Source organism: Trichomonas vaginalis, chromosome V (genome assembly GCF_026262505.1).
Source record: "Trichomonas vaginalis G3 chromosome V, whole genome shotgun sequence".
Lineage (NCBI taxonomy): Eukaryota > Parabasalia > Trichomonadida > Trichomonadidae > Trichomonas > Trichomonas vaginalis.
In genome coordinates this window covers 9,938,373-9,959,591 of record NC_067207.1, presented here as the reverse complement: position 1 = coordinate 9,959,591, position 21,219 = coordinate 9,938,373, and the positions used below count along the sequence as shown (strand labels likewise).

At 30.9% G+C, this 21,219-nt stretch overlaps 8 protein-coding genes across 8 annotated transcripts, besides 1 other annotated feature; 4 read left to right on the top strand and 4 right to left on the bottom strand.

Moving 5' to 3' along the window:
* Nucleotides 1–1,285: 1,285 nt before the first annotated feature.
* Nucleotides 1,286–2,144, bottom strand: TVAGG3_0309490 (zinc dependent phospholipase C family; the record flags this gene model as incomplete). The annotated part of the gene is made up of 1 exon (XM_001322254.2): nt 1,324–2,109. One exon carries the CDS (start codon nt 2,107–2,109, stop codon nt 1,324–1,326), a length of 786 nt encoding a protein of 261 aa, XP_001322289.1.
* Nucleotides 2,145–2,596: 452 nt separating this feature from the next.
* Nucleotides 2,597–5,872, bottom strand: TVAGG3_0309480 (uncharacterized protein; the record flags this gene model as incomplete). Its single annotated transcript, XM_001322255.2, has 1 exon — nt 3,281–5,866. The coding sequence occupies one exon, from the start codon at nt 5,864–5,866 to the stop codon at nt 3,281–3,283; it is 2,586 nt and encodes an 861-aa protein (XP_001322290.1).
* Nucleotides 5,873–6,591: 719 nt separating this feature from the next.
* TVAGG3_0309470 (uncharacterized protein) lies at nt 6,592–9,812 on the top strand (the record flags this gene model as incomplete). Its single annotated transcript, XM_001322256.1, has 1 exon — nt 6,592–9,516. The coding sequence occupies one exon, from the start codon at nt 6,592–6,594 to the stop codon at nt 9,514–9,516; it is 2,925 nt and encodes a 974-aa protein (XP_001322291.1).
* Nucleotides 9,813–9,885: 73 nt separating this feature from the next.
* TVAGG3_0309460 (uncharacterized protein) lies at nt 9,886–11,646 on the bottom strand (the record flags this gene model as incomplete). Its single annotated transcript, XM_001322257.1, has 1 exon — nt 9,886–11,646. The coding sequence occupies one exon, from the start codon at nt 11,644–11,646 to the stop codon at nt 9,886–9,888; it is 1,761 nt and encodes a 586-aa protein (XP_001322292.1).
* An 886-nt stretch (nt 11,647–12,532) lies between these two features.
* Nucleotides 12,533–12,659: a mobile genetic element.
* An 885-nt stretch (nt 12,660–13,544) lies between these two features.
* On the top strand, nt 13,545–14,774 carry TVAGG3_0309440 (uncharacterized protein; the record flags this gene model as incomplete). The annotated part of the gene is made up of 1 exon (XM_001322258.1): nt 13,545–14,774. The coding sequence occupies one exon, from the start codon at nt 13,545–13,547 to the stop codon at nt 14,772–14,774; it is 1,230 nt and encodes a 409-aa protein (XP_001322293.1).
* A 933-nt stretch (nt 14,775–15,707) lies between these two features.
* On the top strand, nt 15,708–17,897 carry TVAGG3_0309430 (uncharacterized protein; the record flags this gene model as incomplete). Its single annotated transcript, XM_001322259.1, has 1 exon — nt 15,708–17,897. The coding sequence occupies one exon, from the start codon at nt 15,708–15,710 to the stop codon at nt 17,895–17,897; it is 2,190 nt and encodes a 729-aa protein (XP_001322294.1).
* A 590-nt stretch (nt 17,898–18,487) lies between these two features.
* Nucleotides 18,488–20,194, bottom strand: TVAGG3_0309420 (zinc ion binding; the record flags this gene model as incomplete). Its single annotated transcript, XM_001322260.1, has 1 exon — nt 18,488–20,194. One exon carries the CDS (start codon nt 20,192–20,194, stop codon nt 18,488–18,490), a length of 1,707 nt encoding a protein of 568 aa, XP_001322295.1.
* A 47-nt stretch (nt 20,195–20,241) lies between these two features.
* Nucleotides 20,242–21,213, top strand: TVAGG3_0309410 (disulfide-isomerase C17h9.14C-related family; the record flags this gene model as incomplete). The annotated part of the gene is made up of 1 exon (XM_001322261.1): nt 20,242–21,213. The coding sequence occupies one exon, from the start codon at nt 20,242–20,244 to the stop codon at nt 21,211–21,213; it is 972 nt and encodes a 323-aa protein (XP_001322296.1).
* Between the last annotated feature and the right edge of the window lie 6 nt (nt 21,214–21,219).

The following is a 21,219-nucleotide window of genomic DNA, read 5'->3' as shown; positions in this document are numbered from 1 at the left end:
TGAAAAAATAAGCTTTCTTCGAAAGGGGTTTATAATTGCAATATAATATGACAGTATATTGCAAATGTAAACTCCTTTCGAGAATCGAATATCGAATCTCACATTGCGGAACAAATGTGAGAGATTCTCCCGATTTGAGTACGTACTTGCAGGGTGCCATTGCAAGACCCTGCAAATATGTACTCAGATCGGAAACTTTGTTCCCAATGTCACATTGCGGAACAAAAGTGAGAGATTCTCCCGATCTGAGTACGTATCTGCATGGACATAGAGATATAGTATGCAACAAAAATATTTATCAACTTTATCACACTCATAGAATTATATTCATCCTTCAATCTTGATTATATTTCATATTTCTGAGCCAACATAGAGATCCCAGTCATATTAATAAAGAATACCAATTGTAACCATAATAGAACACAATTTTTTAAAAGATATAATTATTCAACTTCCTGTGATACGCTATTTTGATAAGATTTCGTAAATTAATGTAAAACAAGCATAGATCTATCATGAACAATCATACGATAGTAAATATATTGCTTCCATGCTAAATTCAATTGAGATTATCTTGACATTAAACTTAGAATCCTCTCAAATTCAAGGAGATAATCACAATACAGCTATATTTTAATGCTGCTGTATAGCGGAAGCTCTATCATTATTATAAACATATAATACCATATGAGTACGAAAACTGGAAAAAAATTGAGAGGGAGTACGAAAAAAAAGTCTGCTTTTCATATCGTTTCTCGAAATTCCCTTTATTATTTTTAGTCAACAGCATAACTAAGAGGAGTTTCGCCATGAGAATCTTTTGCATTGATATTTGCCCAATGGTGCAATATGATGTGGCTTTTCTTCATCTGAACTTTTTAAATTAGAATATCTTTGCAAAGTCGCATGACGGAATGATGATGCTTTGTTATCAAAACATTTGTAATTATACTACACATATCTTCATTAATGGAATTGGCTAATAATAACAATGATATGTGAAAAATTTCTTGATTTTATTTTTGAGTTGAAATTTGACGTATTTCCTTTAAAAGTGTATATTAATTTTATGATACATACATATAAACCATGCTTCTTCATTGCCTTTTGAAATAGATTCGTGTATTTCGTAATACGTATTCAACCTTTTCAGTTAGAAATGCTGCATATGTATAGAACCCATTCATAAAGGTTTCAAGTTCATATTAGGAGGCCTCACTCCCATTCGAAATAAACTAAACGGAAATAAAAGCGAAATCAGTGGAAAAATTAAGTAAAAATTAAAATACAATTAAGGTATTTAAAAAACAAACAACATATATCTTATAAATAGCTCGCATGCATTGGGGCTAATGGAAATGGATGCTCATTTAATAAAAGAGGCTCCATTTGGTTTTGGGCGCCATCTATATTGCAGCATTGAATGGAATTAAGTTGCTCTAAGACAATAGTCTTGACATCAATCTCATTTAGTGTTGCATCGTGAGATAAAGAAATTAATGTCTCTGTAGCCTTAACCATAGCATCTAAATGTCTTCTGAACGTGCAATCAGCTTCTTTGTAATTATGAACCGGGCAAGAACTCTGATGTATGTAAGGAAGGAACCAATGAGCCGGCAAAAATTTTGCAAAGAAATAGCAAATTGGATACATGTAACGGAATGATTTCTTAAAGCCGATTCCAATTCCTGTAATCTGGTTCTTCAGTTCTTGCGATAATGTTATATATTGAGTATTGAGATTTCTATGAGCCCAAGAACAGACAACGAGCTCGGAAAGATGATGCTTTAATCCGCGTGGAACAATAAACGAATTTTCTAAGCCAGAATGAGCAAATGTATCTATAGAAATATGAGTAAAAATTCCAAGTAAGAACCAATAAAGGTTTGATTGACGATTTGTAATAGAATTCAATTCTCTTACAATTGGGCGTACGAAGTGCGAAATAGACTTATCAACACCGTCTGCATACATTGCTCCCAATAAAAAACTTTCTCTTTGGGATTTCGTTATGTTAGGAAAATGGGAATCTGCGTAATATGATGCGAAGGCTTGATGGAACGAAGGCGTCCATGAGTTAACGGAAGAGAAGAATAAGTAAATTAGCATGAGCCTTCGTGAAACTAAACAACCAAAAGTGACAGTTCTGACATTCTCAGATTTTTCAATTTTTGAAAAAAGTTTTGAATAGAATCTGCTTTTAAAAATATTACTAATAACGTTATTTTAGATTTAGGAAAATCGAAATGATCACGCAGCATTCAAATATCTTAAATACGTTAACAATTTTGAATCATTAATTCTTGGTCACATTTCTGAAGATTATTCAATTTATTTTTAATCGTAATTCGTTTTCCTCCTCTAATATGCATTTTCTGATAATTTTATCCCTCTGACCTATTTTAATCAGGGAATTAATTTGATAAAATAATGATAATTTTTAGACCTAAATCTCATTCTATATTCATATTTAAACATAAAATTAAGTTATTCCTAACTCTGGATTTTTTTGCTTCTGACGGACCTTGTGTCAAAATTGAATGTAAAAAATTTTCCAAACCTTAGTTTTAGAAAATCACTTATTGCAATATCTAATTGTCAATCTAGCTTTCAGTCCGTACTATTTTCTTGGTCGGAAAATTCAAGTTCACGATTCGATTCAAATATATAGAATACGATTTACCAGAAATTGAAATATTATTTAAAAGCGCAAACGAAACATTTTACTGTAATATAACCGCTAAATCGACTGTATTTCAAAATCATATGCATATTTGCTCTCAAACATGAATTGCAATAAAAATTTCATAAATTTTTCACGAACTTACTTAAAAACTCAAACATTAAAATGAACATTCAACAAACTAGTACATTTCCGAACATTTGATTAAATTTTCATATATTTACTTCAAATTTTCAATTGATTTATTTTGAATTTGATTTTTTTATTCTAAATATGATATTTTATACATTCATTTCTTAATAAAATTGACGATACTCATGAATGAATTAAATTAGGTTATACTTTTCCACATTTTCGAAGAAAATTTATTAAATTTTTAATAAGTTTATTCATAGACGTATAACTTATAAACAAGACTACTGTATGGATGAATTATAACTACTCATCCAAATAAGCTGTTGTTTCAAATGCGAAAAAAAAATTAAGTGAAAAATATCAAAATTATGTCTTAAAAAATACATTTTTAAAAATGGTTTTTGATTCTTAATCGATTGATATCAAACTTCTATGTAATCACAATAATATATATATATCTTCTTAGATTTTATCCCAGATATCAGTAAAACTTTCTTCTAGGGTGCAAAGAGGTAGCCATTTCCTTGCTATTTCTGCCTTTTCGCCTTCTCCTCTGGCGTCCATCTCTACAATTACCTTTGAAATCAAATCTGACACTTTACATCTGTCAATTGGCAAAATTTGTGTCCAATTTTGAATGATGACAGAAAGAGTTTCAATGTTATTTGCGAACAATGTGACAGAATTTGGACACTCGTTTATCAAGTCAAATACGATAGAAGGAGATACTCCATTTTCTACCATATCCTTTGCAGCGACAACTCCATCGTGTTGTGAGAAAAAGCTCTTTGCAATTGCCTTTTCTGACAAAGTTTCGCAGCCAACTCCTCTAATTTTTGCCAATAACTCAGCCAACTCTTTAGCTGTGCAGTTCTTTGTGTACTGGTCAACAATATCCTTCCTTGGAGTGCCTAATGCTGATGATAATTGAACTGCAAGAGAGAGTTCTCCGTAATCTTTTAGAGTTTGTATCAATTTTTTGGGTTCTTCTGCGAAGAAGTTCCTCTTTAATGAAGAATTGTTTGTTATGTATTCGTGGAGGATCTCTGCGGCAAGAAGATATTGCTTTGCCTTTAAATTATCTGATCCTTCAGGTGAAATCTTGATTGCGCGATCAAGTAATTCAATCCTCTTATCGATAGAAATTGTCTCTATATCTTCTATGGCCAATCTGATGAATTCCAGGTAAGCATCGAGTATTTGTCCTCTCTTAATAAGCAATGCAGGGAGATAGAGGCTGTTTAAGCGCTGCAAATGGGCGGAAAGTTCTTGGAAATCGAATTTGACGCAGGACTCTTCATCCATGTCCACATTCAAATACGAGGCCAAGTAATATTGAAAAGTAATTCCGTGTTTTTTAACGGCGCGCATAACAGATTCGAATGCCTCTTCATCTCTTACTGCGAGATTGATAAGAGGATTCAAGCGGCGGAGGACAAGAAGGCGGAGTTGGAAAGATGCAGTATCATCTGGGGAATTTTGAGGGAAATTGGCATTTTCGTAATCAATAGCAAGCGAATCTGGGTATAAAACATTGGCCCAGTTGCACAGAGCGTCGATAAGAAGGTCAAAATGACGATATCTGTATAAGAAATCTGAAAGAATTGGGAATTCTGCAGGAACAGAGCCAGATTCTGATGCAGCTTCGATAGATGATAACGCGAGATGCTCAGAAGTCGAATCTCCGCAATCTGCTTTTGAGATCAATTCGCAAATCGGGGACTTTGCGAAGGATTTATCGATTTCTGTCATGCTCAATCTAACACTGAAGGCTACTTTGCGCAATCTTGAGTATGAAACAACTCTTTCTTCAGAGAAATAAATATTCAATAATTTTCCTAAGAAATCTGAAGCGAACTGTGTTTTTTCCATCAATGCAACATCATCTAATATCTGAAGAACGTATTTAGATGCATCGCACTTGGTTTCTTGCAAAGTTCTGACAAATTCTTCAGATTTGCAACATTGGCCAATAGGAACGTTCCACATTGGAGCCACAGCAACAGGGAAGGCCCAGATATCCTCATCCGGTCTTGTGAAGTCATTTACAGCTCGAATTTGGATAATTCCGGCTGATGTCAACGCAACAACGCCAAAAGAAAGAGGAGCGATCAAATGGATGACGCCAAATTGAGCGGTTGTCGTGTAAGACGGAGTTGGATGGAATCTGACGGTTGTAAGTTGGTCAAATGAAGAATTTGGATCTACAACGGTAAGAAAGCCTCCAGACCAGATTGCTTGAGTTGAACATGCTGAAGCAAGAAGTTGGTGTGATGGCTGGACCTGTGGATGCTTCGGAGACTGAAGATTTATTGTATATAAAATTATTGTTCTATCAAACGCAGAAATGATGTCATCTGAAACCGTCCATATGTTTATGATATTTTTCAGTCTGAAATAATGGATGCGGCTAAGGTTGGCTCTGTTGAAAATTGAAATTGTACTATTTTTAGATAAAGTAACGTAATAATTGCGTGTTTCTATGATCTTTTTGATTTCATCGATTGAATTTCCCGCTGATTGTTTGATTGTTACGTGGTTTTTGCTTGGATTTAAAATAATTTCACGAATATAACCATCAGAGCATCCAATAATCTTACCATATGATGAGGTAATAGATACTCCTTTAGGGATTGTATAAGTAGATTGAATTGGATGAAGTTCTTCTGTAAATAATGAAATTGAATTTTCATGAAGTGCAACAAAAAGCCCAGAAATGAAGGATACAGCTACAACTGGTCTTTCAACTTCAGCGCTGAAGCAAGGAGATAATTTATAGTGAAAGATATATAATTTTTTAAAAGTTGAGACCCAAAAGCTTTGTAATTCTTGAACCCATCCTGTATTTATCATTTCTTTACCATTGATTATCTTTTCAAGATCATTTTCGAAGGATGTTTCGTTATCAAATTTAAATGTCGTATTTGGCTGTGTATAGACAGGATTTGTATCTGAAGATGTTGGGTTTTTAAGATACTCTATATATTTTATGACCTTTTCGCAGATCGAAGCAGATGGTGCGTTGCCAAAAGCATCATTAGACCACATTCGATCCAAAAAAAATGCTCTCCTATAAATTTATGAGTATTTTTGGATGATATTAATACAATAAAGATATTATTATATAAATATTTCAATTTTATAAGAATTTAAAATGGATTCCGTCAATTTGAAATTTGAATTTACTTCTATACTAAATTTTAAGATCTATTGGCATGAAATAAATACTATAGATCAATCTGATCAAAAACCCAAACACATCTTTGCATTATTATTCTATAATACGAAAAATGTATCAGGAGAATCAAAAACTCATGCAATATCAAAGATTAAAGTATATATAATTAATTTATTTACTTGTTCTGATAATTGGTGAATTACTGAAATGGTCATTAGAGTGTGATTTACTTATATAAATTTTAAAATCTTTTTATTCTCTTGATATATACATATGATATGTATACTCTGATTTCATGTATTAAAACTCTCATATAGCAAAATCTCTCTCCGCAATCTTTTCCACTGATCACAGCAGATTTGGAGAAATTAATAGCAATTTAAAGAAAAGTTTTCAAATAGTCTATGATAAACGACAAGAGATATCAATAGTTCAATTGACTTTTATTCTGACTGCTATTGTGGCGGATCTGACATATCGTCGTTTAAATTTGACATTTTTTATGCTATGCTACAATAATAATAAATTTATCATTTTTAATTGATAAACCTTAAAAGATTTTTTGCGAACTTTGATCGATAATTTTTTTTTCTACATGGTGATTTTTCTTCTTTTTGCAATATCCAATTGCATTTCCTGCTGCATCTATACAAAAAGTGAGAACCTCTGTCCAAAAGATGATATAAAAGTTCCAATTCACAATTATTCAGATTGGGATGATTTAAAAAGAAAGATAGAAAACGATACAGTTGTTATTTTCAATATTGCAGATTCTATTGTACAAGATAATACATTTTTCGATACAATCAGACTTGGATTTAGTTGCAATTTTTCAATCGTCGGTTTAAATCAAGACACAAAATTAAAATTTGATGCACTCGCATACTATTTTTCTTATGATATCACATTAATGAACATCATGATTTATATGAACAGCTTCCATCTCTCAGCAAAAGACTTAATTTTGATAAATACAAAATTTAATTTAGAAAAAGAATTTCTCATCTCATGCAACAGTATTTCATCTGATTTAACATCATTACCACCATATCTTAATCTTCAAACTTCAAAATTTCAAATTATAAGTAATTCATCAGTTGAAAACATTCAATCCACAATTGAGTTCAAATCAATTTCATCCAATGTTGATATAGACATAATCAACTCCACAGAGAATATCGATTTTGGTGCTGTTTTTCGAGGTTTTTCAATTTTACTTGGAAAAGACAACAAAATACAAATTAATCCATTCCAATGTTCAGTAAACATGACAATTAACATGATTGCTCCTAATCGTAATCTCATATTAAGTAAATATTTTATTTCTCGAGCAATTCATGATTCATCAATCCATTTCAATTTAATAGAACCAACAAATGTATATGCTGTTAATTTTCGATCAAATAACTTCGATTATTATTTAATTGACCATCAGAATGTTCAATTTTATGTTCATGCTTTTAATGATATCAATTTTGAGTCAAATATAAAGCCGAATTTAATTAATTTTGATTTAGTTAATTCAAATGCAACTTTCGAATTTAGCAATAATTCTTATATACAAAGGTTAGATTCATTTAATTCAAACATAACATTCATTTCAACACAACATAATAATTATAAAGTTGAACTAGTTTATTCAGATATTAGAAAATCAACAATAAAATCTAGTGAAATTGTTGTTGGATTAAATAATGGTGCTAATTTTTCCAATTCATACTTTTACGGTCATTACGTATTGGATGGAATAAATTTTAGATGCTCTGGAGTTCATTCTTACTTCCAAAATGTAGAAATTGTAAATAACATGACAATGACATTTGCTCATCCAACAAATAATACTTTACAAATAGATAACTTTATCAATGATTCTCAAAAAAATCTCGGTTTTGTTCTTAAATCAGGTTCAACTTACTATTCAAACTTTATTTGTAGTCATCAAAAGGATTTCATTAAAAATAATAGAATCAGATTCTCTTATGAAGATTCCATTATGATATATGATATTTTAAATCATGAATCTGAAACAAAAGGAGAATATTGTATTGATTTGAAGAGAATTGATAATAATCAATATAAAGAAAATCTAAAAATGTGTCATGTTCAGTCAAGTAATAAAAATTGTCCATCACAATATATTCAAAACATGAATTTTGACAAATATTATGCAAATGAATCATCATCAGTTAATATCTTCTTTGTGATGAATAACGCAGATACTATTGATCTTTCACAATGTCATAAAAATGTAGCTATAGAATGGATTAATTCCAATTCAAGCCAACTGGATTTAACAATCATTGGAACATCTTTCATTACATTGGAATTAATCGGAATAAATGCATATTTCAGCAATGAAATTGAATGTGAAACTTTAATCTTGAGAAATTCCAATGTTAATTCCAAATTTTCTGCAGATGAAATTAAATTTGATCAATCATCTTCATTTATCAAAGACAATTTAATAACAACGAAATATGAATTGCTTAACTATTCTCCAAAAATTATTTCATTTGAAGAAGAAACAATCAAAATTGACCACATGAGTTTTATAAATAATGAAACAATTACAATTGATAACAACTTAGCTTGGAACACCGAAATCAATCTTAATTATCAGTCACCAGGATTTTTAAATCTAATTAACACGAATCCACGTTCTTATATAATTATTAATTCAATGAATCCATCTGCAACAAATAAATTGAAAATTGATCCTTGTGGAATTGTTGCTTTTCGAAGTATAACTGGAAAAATACCAATTATCTTCAGCATATCATCTGAAACGGAATTTCTTATCCTAAATAATGATACAATTTACTTCGATAATATAACTATTAATAATAGTTTGAATTTCGTTCTTGGAAATGAAATTAATGTCCTGAATTTAAGGATAGATCCTTCAGGACATATTGAATCTGGATTCGTCGTAGGTGATGAAGTGAGTTTTGGATATAAAAATTATCAATACATTGGAAATGTTTCGATTTCTCAAATGAATTTTGACCAATTTTCTCTCTTGAATATAATTTACAAGCCTAAAAAAGCAGCAAAATTAGAAATAAATCTTAGTGCCACTTCCATTCCATATATTGAAATGGAATACTATGGATCGATAAAAGGGAAAATTGATTTCAATCTAGTTGATGATGAAATATTTGGTGTCAACAACAATATAGCAGATATCAAAGTTCCTGTTCTAAAGATCACCAATGCAAAGTGTAAAAATTGGAAAATGAATAATCAATTTAAGAAAGAAAAACTAATTGATATTGAATGCATGACGGAGAACAATATAACAACTTTCTATATTGCCAGAAAGCACATATTAGACAATTTCACTAAGGCAATTATTATCATTATATCTATTGCTTGTTTTGGTTTTCTAGCTTATGGTGCATTCACTGTCTTTGTAAAACTTAAAAGAAAATCAGAACTAAAGTACTTAAACAAAATTTATGAAGAACAATCAACAGAACAGAGTCTTCCAGAAAAGTCGGATGATTCTGATGCATATTAAATTTTATATGCAAGTGATAAAGATTGATCTTCTAATTTCCAAGCAATAAGAAAGATTGGAAATTGCATGATTAATATCATAGCAACTTTTGTTTGTTAATCATTCATTCAAGAAAGTTGAATAAGTAATCATGATGGAGATAGTATAGATGTTTTGATTTCTAAATAAATGTTTAATTAAAACAAGAATATCAAGCTTATTAAAGCTGGTAAAGTATTTTGATATATTTCTATATATATAAAGATATTTAATGTTTTTATAAAATTACTGTGACTACTTCGAAATATTAAAATTTAAGATTTAGAAATGATTTTTAAAATTTAGGATCAAAAATCAATCATTGCAAAATGAATATAAGAGATTGAATGTTTATAAATAATTAGGTTCTTCATCAGAAACATCTGGTGTTGAATTATTCTTGATGATTAAGTAAGTAATGACTCCAATGATAATGCATAAAACAATAATTCCGCATGAAATAGATAAAGATAGAATGAGAACTTTCTTCTTCTTGGCTCTTTCATCATTAATCTGATTAGGATTATCTGCTTTTTGTGCTGGACTTTTTGTTGGATCTGGACTTCTGGTTGGATCTGGACTTTTTGTTGGATCTGGAAGATGAATAATATTCAAATCGAACTTTGTAATCTCATGCTCATGGGAACCATCGACTTTGATAGAGATTGTCACTTTGTCTTTTGTTTCGTTTTCTTCGATCTTGAGATGCATTGGAATTCCCATTTTTATTCCATCGTTTGTTATCGAGTTAGAATATATGATGCTTTCTGAATATGCAAGAGAAATGTTGAATGTTGTGTCGAAATCTTTGTCACAGTCCATAATCATTAGAGAAAAATTGATATCACAGCCAGGTAAGTATGATGCATTAAGATCGATTCCTTCGACACCAATTAGAAGTTTCGTATTGTTTCGAACGACAACTTTAAATGTTTTCTTCGATATATCATCATCGTCTGATGCGATGAACTCTGCTGTATAATTACCTGGGATAGTGTCTTCAGGTATTGTGAAACTATATATTTTCGCAATTCCACTCTGTATATCGCTTGTATATGAATAATTTGCACCATTGAATAATATATATCCTGTCAAGCTTGTATCGACGATATCCAAGTCAGTGACTGTAACATTCATATTAAGTGTTGAGTTCGGGATATAATACTCAAACTCTGGATTATCAAATTTGATTGTTGGAATATTATTTCTAACATGAAATATATGATCAATTGAACTATGGAATGTAGCTCTATCACCATAAGAAACAATCAATTTATATTCACCTGATTTATTGGGAACTTTTATATCTTCATCAAAATTGTTTTTATTTTGAGTGTTTCCGATTTCATCTGATTGTAAAACTTGGTTTTCCTTGTTTCTTATAATCTTATAAAATACAGAGCAATCTATACATTTATAGCAATGATCAATATTTTTTATCGTTCCTTTTATTTTAATTCTTTCGTCCTTTGTATAAAAATCTTTTATCAAATTCTCTTTAAAATTAAAAAATGGAATATCATTTTCAGCTTTTGATACGATAAATGATATTACCTTTGATTTTCCAGGTTCAATGACAATATTTTCCCATAATGCACCCATATACATGCAAGGTATAGAAGGTATGTCAGGGTATGGGTGGTTTTCAAAAAATGAACTACGAAAATAGTAATCCAGTCTTGTAACATCTGTAACTTTAGGATGGTTTTTTCCTATAAAATTTAGTGAAATGGGATAGCGGGATGCGTTTACCTTAAATCCGAATTCTTTTATTTGAAAAACATTACCATTGTAGCTAGGATCATTATAATTTTTTAAATAAAATGAATGATATTCGAAATTAGTATATAAATCAAATTTTTGAGTATTTTCTCCAGTGTTGCTAAATTGGTGGGAAATTAAACCTGTAGCATTATAATGATTGACTTCAAGATTATATAAAAGGCCTGGAATACTATTTGGTTCTATAATTTGATCTTGGGATGATTTCCTTATCTTGGAGGAACCTTTAATTCCCACGTAGTATGATGTGAAATATATGGCGAAAGAATTGTATGACTCTTTACGAAATAAGGCCACTGTCTTAATTTTTTTCAGGAAAAGGGAAAGCATTTATTAAAATATTATCAGTAATTTATTTAAAAAAATGTATTCAATTAATTAAATGTTGTTCGATATAAAAATTATATATAAATCTTATTTGTATTAATGCACATGAATTTTTAAAGTCATCCACAAAAATTCAATATTCTTTTCAAAATGGATTATTTTGAATCATTTGAAATAAAATATATTATGTATTTCACAAAGTGCTTGAATCAACCTCAAATTTATAAGCGTAAAAAGATAAACATATATATAAAATAAACGCCTTTTCCTTCATAAAGTATTTTATTCAAATTTTTGAGGTAGAGATTTTATGTAGGAAAATGTGTTTAAAAAGATTATTTCAAATTAAATGATATAAGCTTGTTTCGAGCACTTATTTTATTAAATAATCAAGCATGTACATCGCTCAAATTGAATTGCGAATCGAAAAAAAAATGCCAAAAAAATTGAGGTACAATTATTTTCTTTTCAATTTATTTCATGAAGCGACTTTTATTCAATTTATTTCTAATTTTTTTAAGTATCTATAGATAAGCAGATGTATTATTTCAATAAAAACATTTACATTTAAACGAAAGTCAAAAACGTCGAGAAGGATTTAAGGGTGAACTTACGCCCATATGACATATCATTCAATTGTGTTGTTTAAGAAATTTGAATTAAAATCAGATAGGCTTAAAAATACCCTGAAATATCCCATATTCTCATGTTTTGCGAGCAAAATTTTTGAATTGAAATTTACATGATTGATCTGATCTAATTTTAAGTTGTAACAGAAATTAAGTTATTATTATTCTCGAAAATGCTACTAACTTTGTCTTATTATTTGAATTCATACTCGTGTATATCAAGGTACTATTAGAAATGTCAGGAAAATATCTCTGTTGTTTTAAGGCTGCACTTATGCCCATCTGACTTTAATTCAAATTTTTGACAACTGGCGTGAAGCGTCATTGAAAATTAGCCTTAGACATCTGAATTGAAGGCCATGTCATAGGGGCGTAAGTGCACCCTTAAGTTCTTAAGAAAATAACACAAAAATGTATCTATTTTCATTTGTAAGTTGAAAACCAGAAATCATAAGTATATGCTTGAATAAACAAAATCTTGATGCCGTGTGAACGAGATATGCAACTATTTTCCATAACATTGACTTATTTTCATTGTTGATGAATAAATACAATATAAAAATAAACTATAGGAACGGTATTTTAAACAATAATCTTCAATTATTTATGATATATTTATTCACTATACGAATATTTGATTCTATAAAATGCAGATAAAGTTAATAAAGAATCTCACTTCATAGTGCAGTATATAATAACAGTGAAGAAATAGCAGAGATTCTTATTACATAATGTAAGATATCAATGCAAAAATTAAAAAAAAAACTCCACTTCATATAGCAGGAAGAAATAATATTTACAACACATTCATCGTGATTAAACATGTTCACTTCTTCATGTAGATATGAATATGCAACAAGAAAAGCAATTATGTTTGATATGTTTTATCAAATTTTCAGAAGGAGCATCATTGAAATATAAGTCGATCAATCGCATATCATTGAAGTATATTATCAAAACCTATACTATATATTCATTGCAATTCAGTTTTGAAAATAAGTTATTATGAAATTCATTCCATTTTTCTAATTTTTATCAAATCTCGATGAACATTTCGATAACAATGCTGGAAATATTTACAATATCTTTCTGTAATAAACTAAATTTTTAAAAAACCTCCCCTCGGATCTTCACAATTGAAACGATATCGTAGAGTTCAAAAGAAAAAATAAATAAAATCATATAAAATCAACAACAGTAATAATATCTCTCATTTATCAACTTTTCTTTCAATTTTGATAGGAAAATTGACAAGATTTCATATCACCACAAATGACCTTCCAGTACAACGTTACTGCATCAGATCCTACCTTCGCCGGATCCAATGGATCCATGGGCGGAAATGTTCAAATGTCCATGAACATGGCTCCACCAACAGTTGGACCCAATGGAGAAATCAATTATTCCGTAAACATGGGCGGAATGGGCATGGATATGAACATGAGCGGAATGGACATGGATGACCAATCCCAAATGATGCCAGGACAGCAAGTAAATTACAGCATGAGCACTCAACCTCAACAGATGGACGTCAAAATGAACATGGGAGTACCCGGAATGAACGTACAAATGAATGTACCACCGCCACCACCAATGGATGTCCAAATGAACGTCAATGCCAACGCCAATGCCCAAATGAACATGCCACCACAGCAAATGAACATGTCCATCAACGCCAACGCCGGAGCCCCAATGAACATGCCTTCCCAGAACGTTAGCATGCAAATGAACGTCCCTCAGCCACAAGTAAATTATCAAGTGAGCGTTCCACAGCAGCAGCAGCAAGTTAACTACCAAATGAACATGCAGCCAGCCAACATAAACTACCAGATGAATGTTCCAAACGTCAACTACCAAATGAACATTTCCAACCCATCCATGCATGTCGGATACCAAACAACACAAATGGGAAAGCCAATCTATAAAGAAACACTCGGATTACTCCAGCAACAGCAAGATTTGCTCTACCAGTTGATGTATATCCAGCAAGAACTTATGGCAAAGCTCGATATCGATGCCGGCGTCGCTGGAGCCAACATGGAAGACATCATCAGCACTGCTGGAAAGCCAACAGGAATGTTCCCACCACTCAGAATCCAACGTCTCGATATCAATCAGACAATTACATGCCCATCATGTCCATCAATGACGATTTCTACAAGTGCTCCAGCACCGAAACCAGCTGCGAAAACAACTGTTAGGGTCTACAACTCTAAGAAGAAGTCCTCATCATCTTCTTCCTCTTCTTCTTCGTCATCTGATGATGAAGATTCATCTCCAAAGAGGAATCCACCAAAGGTCAATCCAGGCTGCAACCACGACTTCTTCATGGGACAGTGCAAGAAATGCGGCTGCCTCGAATGCTCTGTAAAGGGTCACAGGTTCATTTGCGGAAGATGCACAATCTGCAACGAAACGAAATGCAAGTTGACGGGTGAACATAACTTCATTTGCGGTGAGTGCACGGTCTGCGGAAAGAAAGCTCCGGGAAGCACATTTTAAATTACTCGCTCTTTTATCGATATTTATGCAGATGTTTCTTTATTAACTTTTTGGGTTGCATAATAATGAGTTGTTTCTTTATTATTTTTTTGTGCTGCATAATGAAGAGTTGTTTCTTTATTATCTTTTTTCTTTGATATTTGCGTGAAATGAAAATAGAAACTCATCTACTTCTTTATTATCTTTTTGTGCTGCATAATGAAGTGCTGTTTCTTTATTATCTTTTTTCTTTTATATTTGCGTGAAGTAAAAATAGAAACTCATATAATTCTTTATTATCTTTTTGTGATGCTTTATGATGATTATTATTCAGAATGTATTTTTGTCATTGGCATTTGTCCAGTGTGAAATAAGAATCTCAATTACTTCTTTTGTATCTTATTGTAAATGCCTTATGAAGAGTGCAATTTTGGGTGTACCTTTGTCATTTACATTTGTATCTTGTGAGAGGAAATAATTGCAAAGAGATTGAAAGCCAAACATCGGCGAATAAACAAAATTTAGAATGCATCATATATGTGTTTTGCAAGATTTAAATCTTTGTATATTGGTTGTTATACATAGTAATAACTAAATTATCGTTGATAATATCTTTTGAGGGATATTTAAATGAATCAATCAATTCTATTTTGAACTTTTTGTAAATCGAGTTTAATTCTTCATCATTTCCCTTTTTAAGCTGATACTTCGCAATTCACTGTATTTATTCTGATTCACGTCTTGATCACACATAAAGAAATTTTGAACAGCAATGAATTTGCATTTTTTCCTAATAAAATAGCCTTATAATTAACGAAAACGAATAATGTATCGCTCCCGATGAGGAAAACGATGACCTCTAAGAATCCAAATTAAATTTATAGAATTTGATTAAGATCATATAGGCATTTGTATTGAACATATCAATTATTGATAACGAATTTATTTTTCTAAATGACTCTGAGATATGCCCACGTTCCACCAGCCGTGCTTCTATATGGAACGTGGAGCGATAGTTCTTCAGACAATACTAGTGACGAAAATGAATCAGAATATAGTGGAAATCAAGAAGAAAAATATGAAAAATATGAAGATAAAGAAATTCAACATAGAAACCGAATGGAAGACCAAAATTCTACAGATACCGACATTCGATATAAAAATCATTCAAATAAAGCAAAAAATGAATCAGATTATTCTGAAAGTTTTGGATTTAACACTAGTTCTGATGATGACAATCCTCACCATACGCATGTTTATGAAGATGATGAAGATGAATTCACAAAAATACAAACAGTTAGTTATACTGAAGAAAGTATCGTATTAATTAATCCATTTCAATCAGAACAATCATTGGATACAAGTATAGAAGCATCATTGGATACAACTTTAAATAACTCTCATGAACAATCAGAATCTTCAGAATCAGAAGAGGAAGAAGACGGCGAAATTCATCAAGAAACCCTACTTGAAGAAGAACCTATAAGTGATGTAGAATGCAATGAAGAGGAATGTGATGATGAAGAATTTCAGAGATACGAAGAAAACTTGTTTGATACTTCTAAAATCGAGCAGTCCTCTGATGAAACTCAATCTACAACTGCAAATATTTCAAATATATCAACAAATGCTAAAATTTCTCAAGAAAACGAAATATCCCAAATTAATAAACCAGAGCAAGAAAAAATCAAAGAAACTAAGTCCTTTTCAATTAAAGATAGCGATATTGCTCAAAATACTTCAAAAGATTCAAGTCAAATCCAAAATGAAAATAAAATTTCGACAGAAACTGAAAAAATTGATAAGAAAACTATTAAACAAGATTCATCCAGTAATGCTATAACAGATATTAAGCCTAATTATACAAAATCTTCACCAGATAAACCAAATGAAAACAAATCTGTCCAAATAGACCAAAGCAAGCTCGAAACCAATAATTTGCAAAGCAGTAATAACATTGATCCTATTAAGAAGACTTCAATTGCAAAAAGTTCTGATCAAATCCAAAATGAAATCAAAATTGACGATAAAACGCAAACAATCAGGTCAGAGCCAATATTCCCAGCTCCTAATCTCACTGTTGATCTTAATTCTCTTAAAGACGATGCTGAAACCACGGATTCTCATTTACTTCCAAAAATTCGACAACTTCTTGATGTTGCCATGGAAACTCGACGCAACAAAACCAATTACAGTGATTCTGATGATGATTCTTCAGAAAATTCAAAACTTAGATTCATTGATGTTGAAGAAGAGCCTCAAATAAGCATGAAACCAATTGTAGAGACCCGTAACACTGATAATTTGTTCAATTACATATGCAATCTCAAAGAAAACAGTACAAAAAGTCAAATTTCAGCAATAATTTTTTCAATTGACCATTTATACAACATTTTCTCACTTCAGAAGACAGAAATGGTGCTAAGAATAACATTGATTAACTCAAAAACGAGTGAAAAGCTTGGAAACCCCTTCGACGTCAAATTAAGAAAATCAACAAAGAATCCTGGCCGTTTCAAGCCTGATTTATTCAATAAAATTGTTGCTGTCATACCTAAATCAGCTGATGTCATACTAAACTTCGCTCTTCTCACTAACAGACAGTACTTTGCTTCAACAAGAATTAAACCAAACGATAAGTTCACAAAAAGTGGGAAATATTTCCTTCAATTTCTTAAAGAACCAGGCAGTATGAACTGCGACATCACGTCGAAAGTGAAAGGTCTATTTTCAGCTAAAGTTAGGGATCCAGCTCTTGAAATACAATTCACTTTTGCTGAAGAAAAAGATGCGAAGAAAATGACGAAAATTCCATTTCATTCTGTTTTTCCTTTGTGTCTTGTTGACTCCATTGTTGCGTTTAGAGACTGTTTGTACATCATGCAGACAACAAAGAGAACTGCTCACTACGCGCAGATGATTTCTGGATTTGGAGGAATCATCGAAAATGACGAATTATTGATGAAAATGAGTAGTGAAGTGAAAACTGCGAAAAAGTCTGGATTAACAAACACTAAGTTTGTTGAGATTGTTTCTAAGTATACTTCTGCTACTGGCTGTTCTTCCTGTACTCCATTTAGAACTGATGAACTTATTCCACTCAAATTGTTTTATTCTGCAATTGGAAATGATATTTTTGTTTAATTAATTTTTTTGTTATTTATAGATATAAATATGTTTAGTGTTTATTCATTAATTTTTGTGATTAATCTTTTCAGTGACAAATGTGCAATATTATTAGTTGCTCCAATTACAAATGAAATATTTACTATTACTTTAATGTGTATTAGTGCTTTAAGTTTGATGAAAATGTTAATCTAAAGTTAATATCAATGGCATCAGGCTAGACATTCACACGCACTTCGCACTCATAAAAGGAGTAAGTAGATGTGATCATTATGAAGAAAAAAATCATGGGGTTGTTAAGCGTTCTCAGAATTATCTCACCTTTTTCTTCTTCATTATCTTGAAATAAATAACTTTTATGATATATGTTTCTCATACTTGAATAAACAGCTATGCTTATTTTTGCTTAGTAATATTAGTTATCCACAGCAAAAATACTTGAAAATCGAGATCATATATTCTTGACTTATCCCTGTATGTATAACATGAAATAAAGAAATCTCAATCTTGGTAGTCTTAATAATGATTTAAAAAAAATAGTGTTTGTATGTAAAATAAATAATAAAACAAACAAAGTTTAAAAATATATAAAAACAAAACAATATAATTTATGGACTCTTGTATTCTTCTAAATCATGAAGAAGAATGAGATGAGGAAAATACTGAGAACACTTAACTTCATTACCATCCTCGTAATATCCTTCAATCAATCCATTTCTTAAAGAAATTTTCGAATTTGGCGATTCTGGTAATTCTGAAAATTCGCATAAAATATTATAGAGACCGAAAGTCAGATATATCAAATCAAAGAATGATTCTGATGTTACGTCATTAAAAATTTCCATATATTGAATTAATTCTTCGTAAATCCAATAATTTGTGTCCTGAATATCAGAGTAGTATAATATATTCAAAACACCTTGGATTACAAATCGAATATTCTTCAATAAATCAGAATTTTGATCATTTTTGAAATTTTCAATTAAATTACACAAATTTGCTTCAACAACGAAGATATATGATTCTCTCTTAGTTAAAATCAATTCAGTATCAAAGGATCTGCACCAAGTGTTGATTTTTTGTTGAATTGATAAAAAAATTTTGGCAACACTTGGCAAACAGCCGATTTCAGCTAAAACAATGTTGAATATGGTAGTAACAAAGGTCAAATTCGAAATATCTAGTGAATTTGGAAGTCGTAAAATTTGGTATTTTTTCCAAAAACAATCTTCGAAAGAAGGCAGCATCTGATTCGAAGAAGGGCCTACATCCATATCAATATCCTCACATTCTGACGAGCTCATCAGATTCATTATTGAAAATAAATAATATTCTATTTGAGAAATCAAGAAATTCTCATAGAATTGGAAGCAGTGTCTTGAATACCTCTTAAAGATCTTAAATATCAAAGAACCTCTCGGTTCGATCAATTCAATGGCCCTTCTGAAATTATTTGAAATGTAAACACAATTTTTCTGATAAAGGGTGAAGTCATGTAAAGCTGATAAATTAAGAGTATATAATTCGTATAAAGATGTCAACTTACTTTCTAAATCTCTCATGTTTTTGATCTTTTCTGAAATGTTATTATCATAAACATTCGTAATTGAGAGGTAAGGAGTGGCAATCCATTGGTGATTTAAAACATTCATGGCCATACTATCCATTCCTGTCGAAATATTGTAGTTTGGATTGAAATTTGTTCGACTATATAATCCATATTTTTTATAATTAGTAATTGCATTGAAATTCGAACTTCCAAGATATGCAAGTAGTGTTTTATCGCTAGTTCTATTATGTTTTCTTGTTATTTGCTTAATTAACGTGTTTGCATAATCTTTTTCGATTTTTTTAAGTCTGTAAGCTGCGAGAATAACTTCAATTGGTGTAATATAAAATGGAAACTCTTGGCAGAATGCATTTATTGAATTTGGCTCTACCTGCTCCGGTTGAAATGAAATTTTCAAACCTCGATCTGAACCAATTTCAGAATCAATTGACATTAGCATATTGCGGTTGTATAATCTTTTGTAAACATTAGTTCCACGTATTATAGAATTGACTGCATCACTTAATTCTTTTTTCTTTTTCTTGCTTGGGCGATAAAATGGATCATAATCTGATAAAGAATCATCTATTGCTAAACTTGTGAGTTCTTTGAAATATGTATCTGTTGGGGTTTTCGAATTAATCATCATTTCACTGACATATTCGATAGCATCTGTTGTTCCAAGCATGATAAACGGTTCAATAAACTCTTCATATGTGATTGAGTCCGTTTCATCAGATGAAATTGCATCAGAAACCCCAGACATAAAAAAAATTATTCCAAAATTTGTCACGTTTTTGACAAAAATCTTGAATGTTTTTTTCATTTTTCTTAGGACATATTCTTTCATATTCGATTGACATTGACGAAGATGAGTTCAATGAGTACTACTCTAAGCAAATAGATTTAATGTTTTTCTTTTACGGCCCGAAATGCGATGAATGTAACTCAAAATTGCAAGATTATGATGATGCTTCATTTTTCTTTAAGAAAACACGTTTTGTAACTGTCAATTGCCATAAAGAGGACATGTTATGCAAGAGAATGTCTGTTGTTACATTACCTGCAATAAAATACTTAACATTCAATCCAGAAAATCATATTAATTATCGTGGATCGTACACATTAAAGAGTATTGTAAACTTTACTGAGCAAGTTTCTAAAGAAAAACCTGAATATCAAAGAGCCAATCCAAAATCAATAAACAAATTCAACATTAATGACTACACAGATCAAAAATGTCTAGTATCTGCATTTTACACCCCGCAATCAATATCATCGCTACCATTTTTCCCTGTTGTACGAAATATGACCAGAGTATTCGAAAATGAGAACAATATTACTATATCTACAATAAACTGCCTCGAAAGTCCCACATTATGTGAAGGATTTCCAATTTCTTCACTTCCTGCTTTTGCTTTGTATCAAAATGGCAAATTCTTGAAGTTAAATGGTTCATCATTAGAGGGTACCGTAGAAGATATCAATAACCATTGCGGAACAACAAAATTAGTTAATGGTTTCAAGAAAAGAAAATCTTGTGTTTCCTACTTTAATCAAAGAATAAGAAGTAAGAATAAAAATACCGAAGGTCCGGAGGAATGTGTAGAGATCTATAACTTAGATAAAGAGCTTTTACAAATTAAACCACAATTAAAACAAATATTAAAGCAAAGGAATGCTTCGCAGGATCTATTAGATATCGCATATAGTAAATTGTGTGCTATAGAGGAACTTGATAGTGTAATTGACTCGATTTTGGATGAAGAAGAAGAAAATCTTTAAAATTCC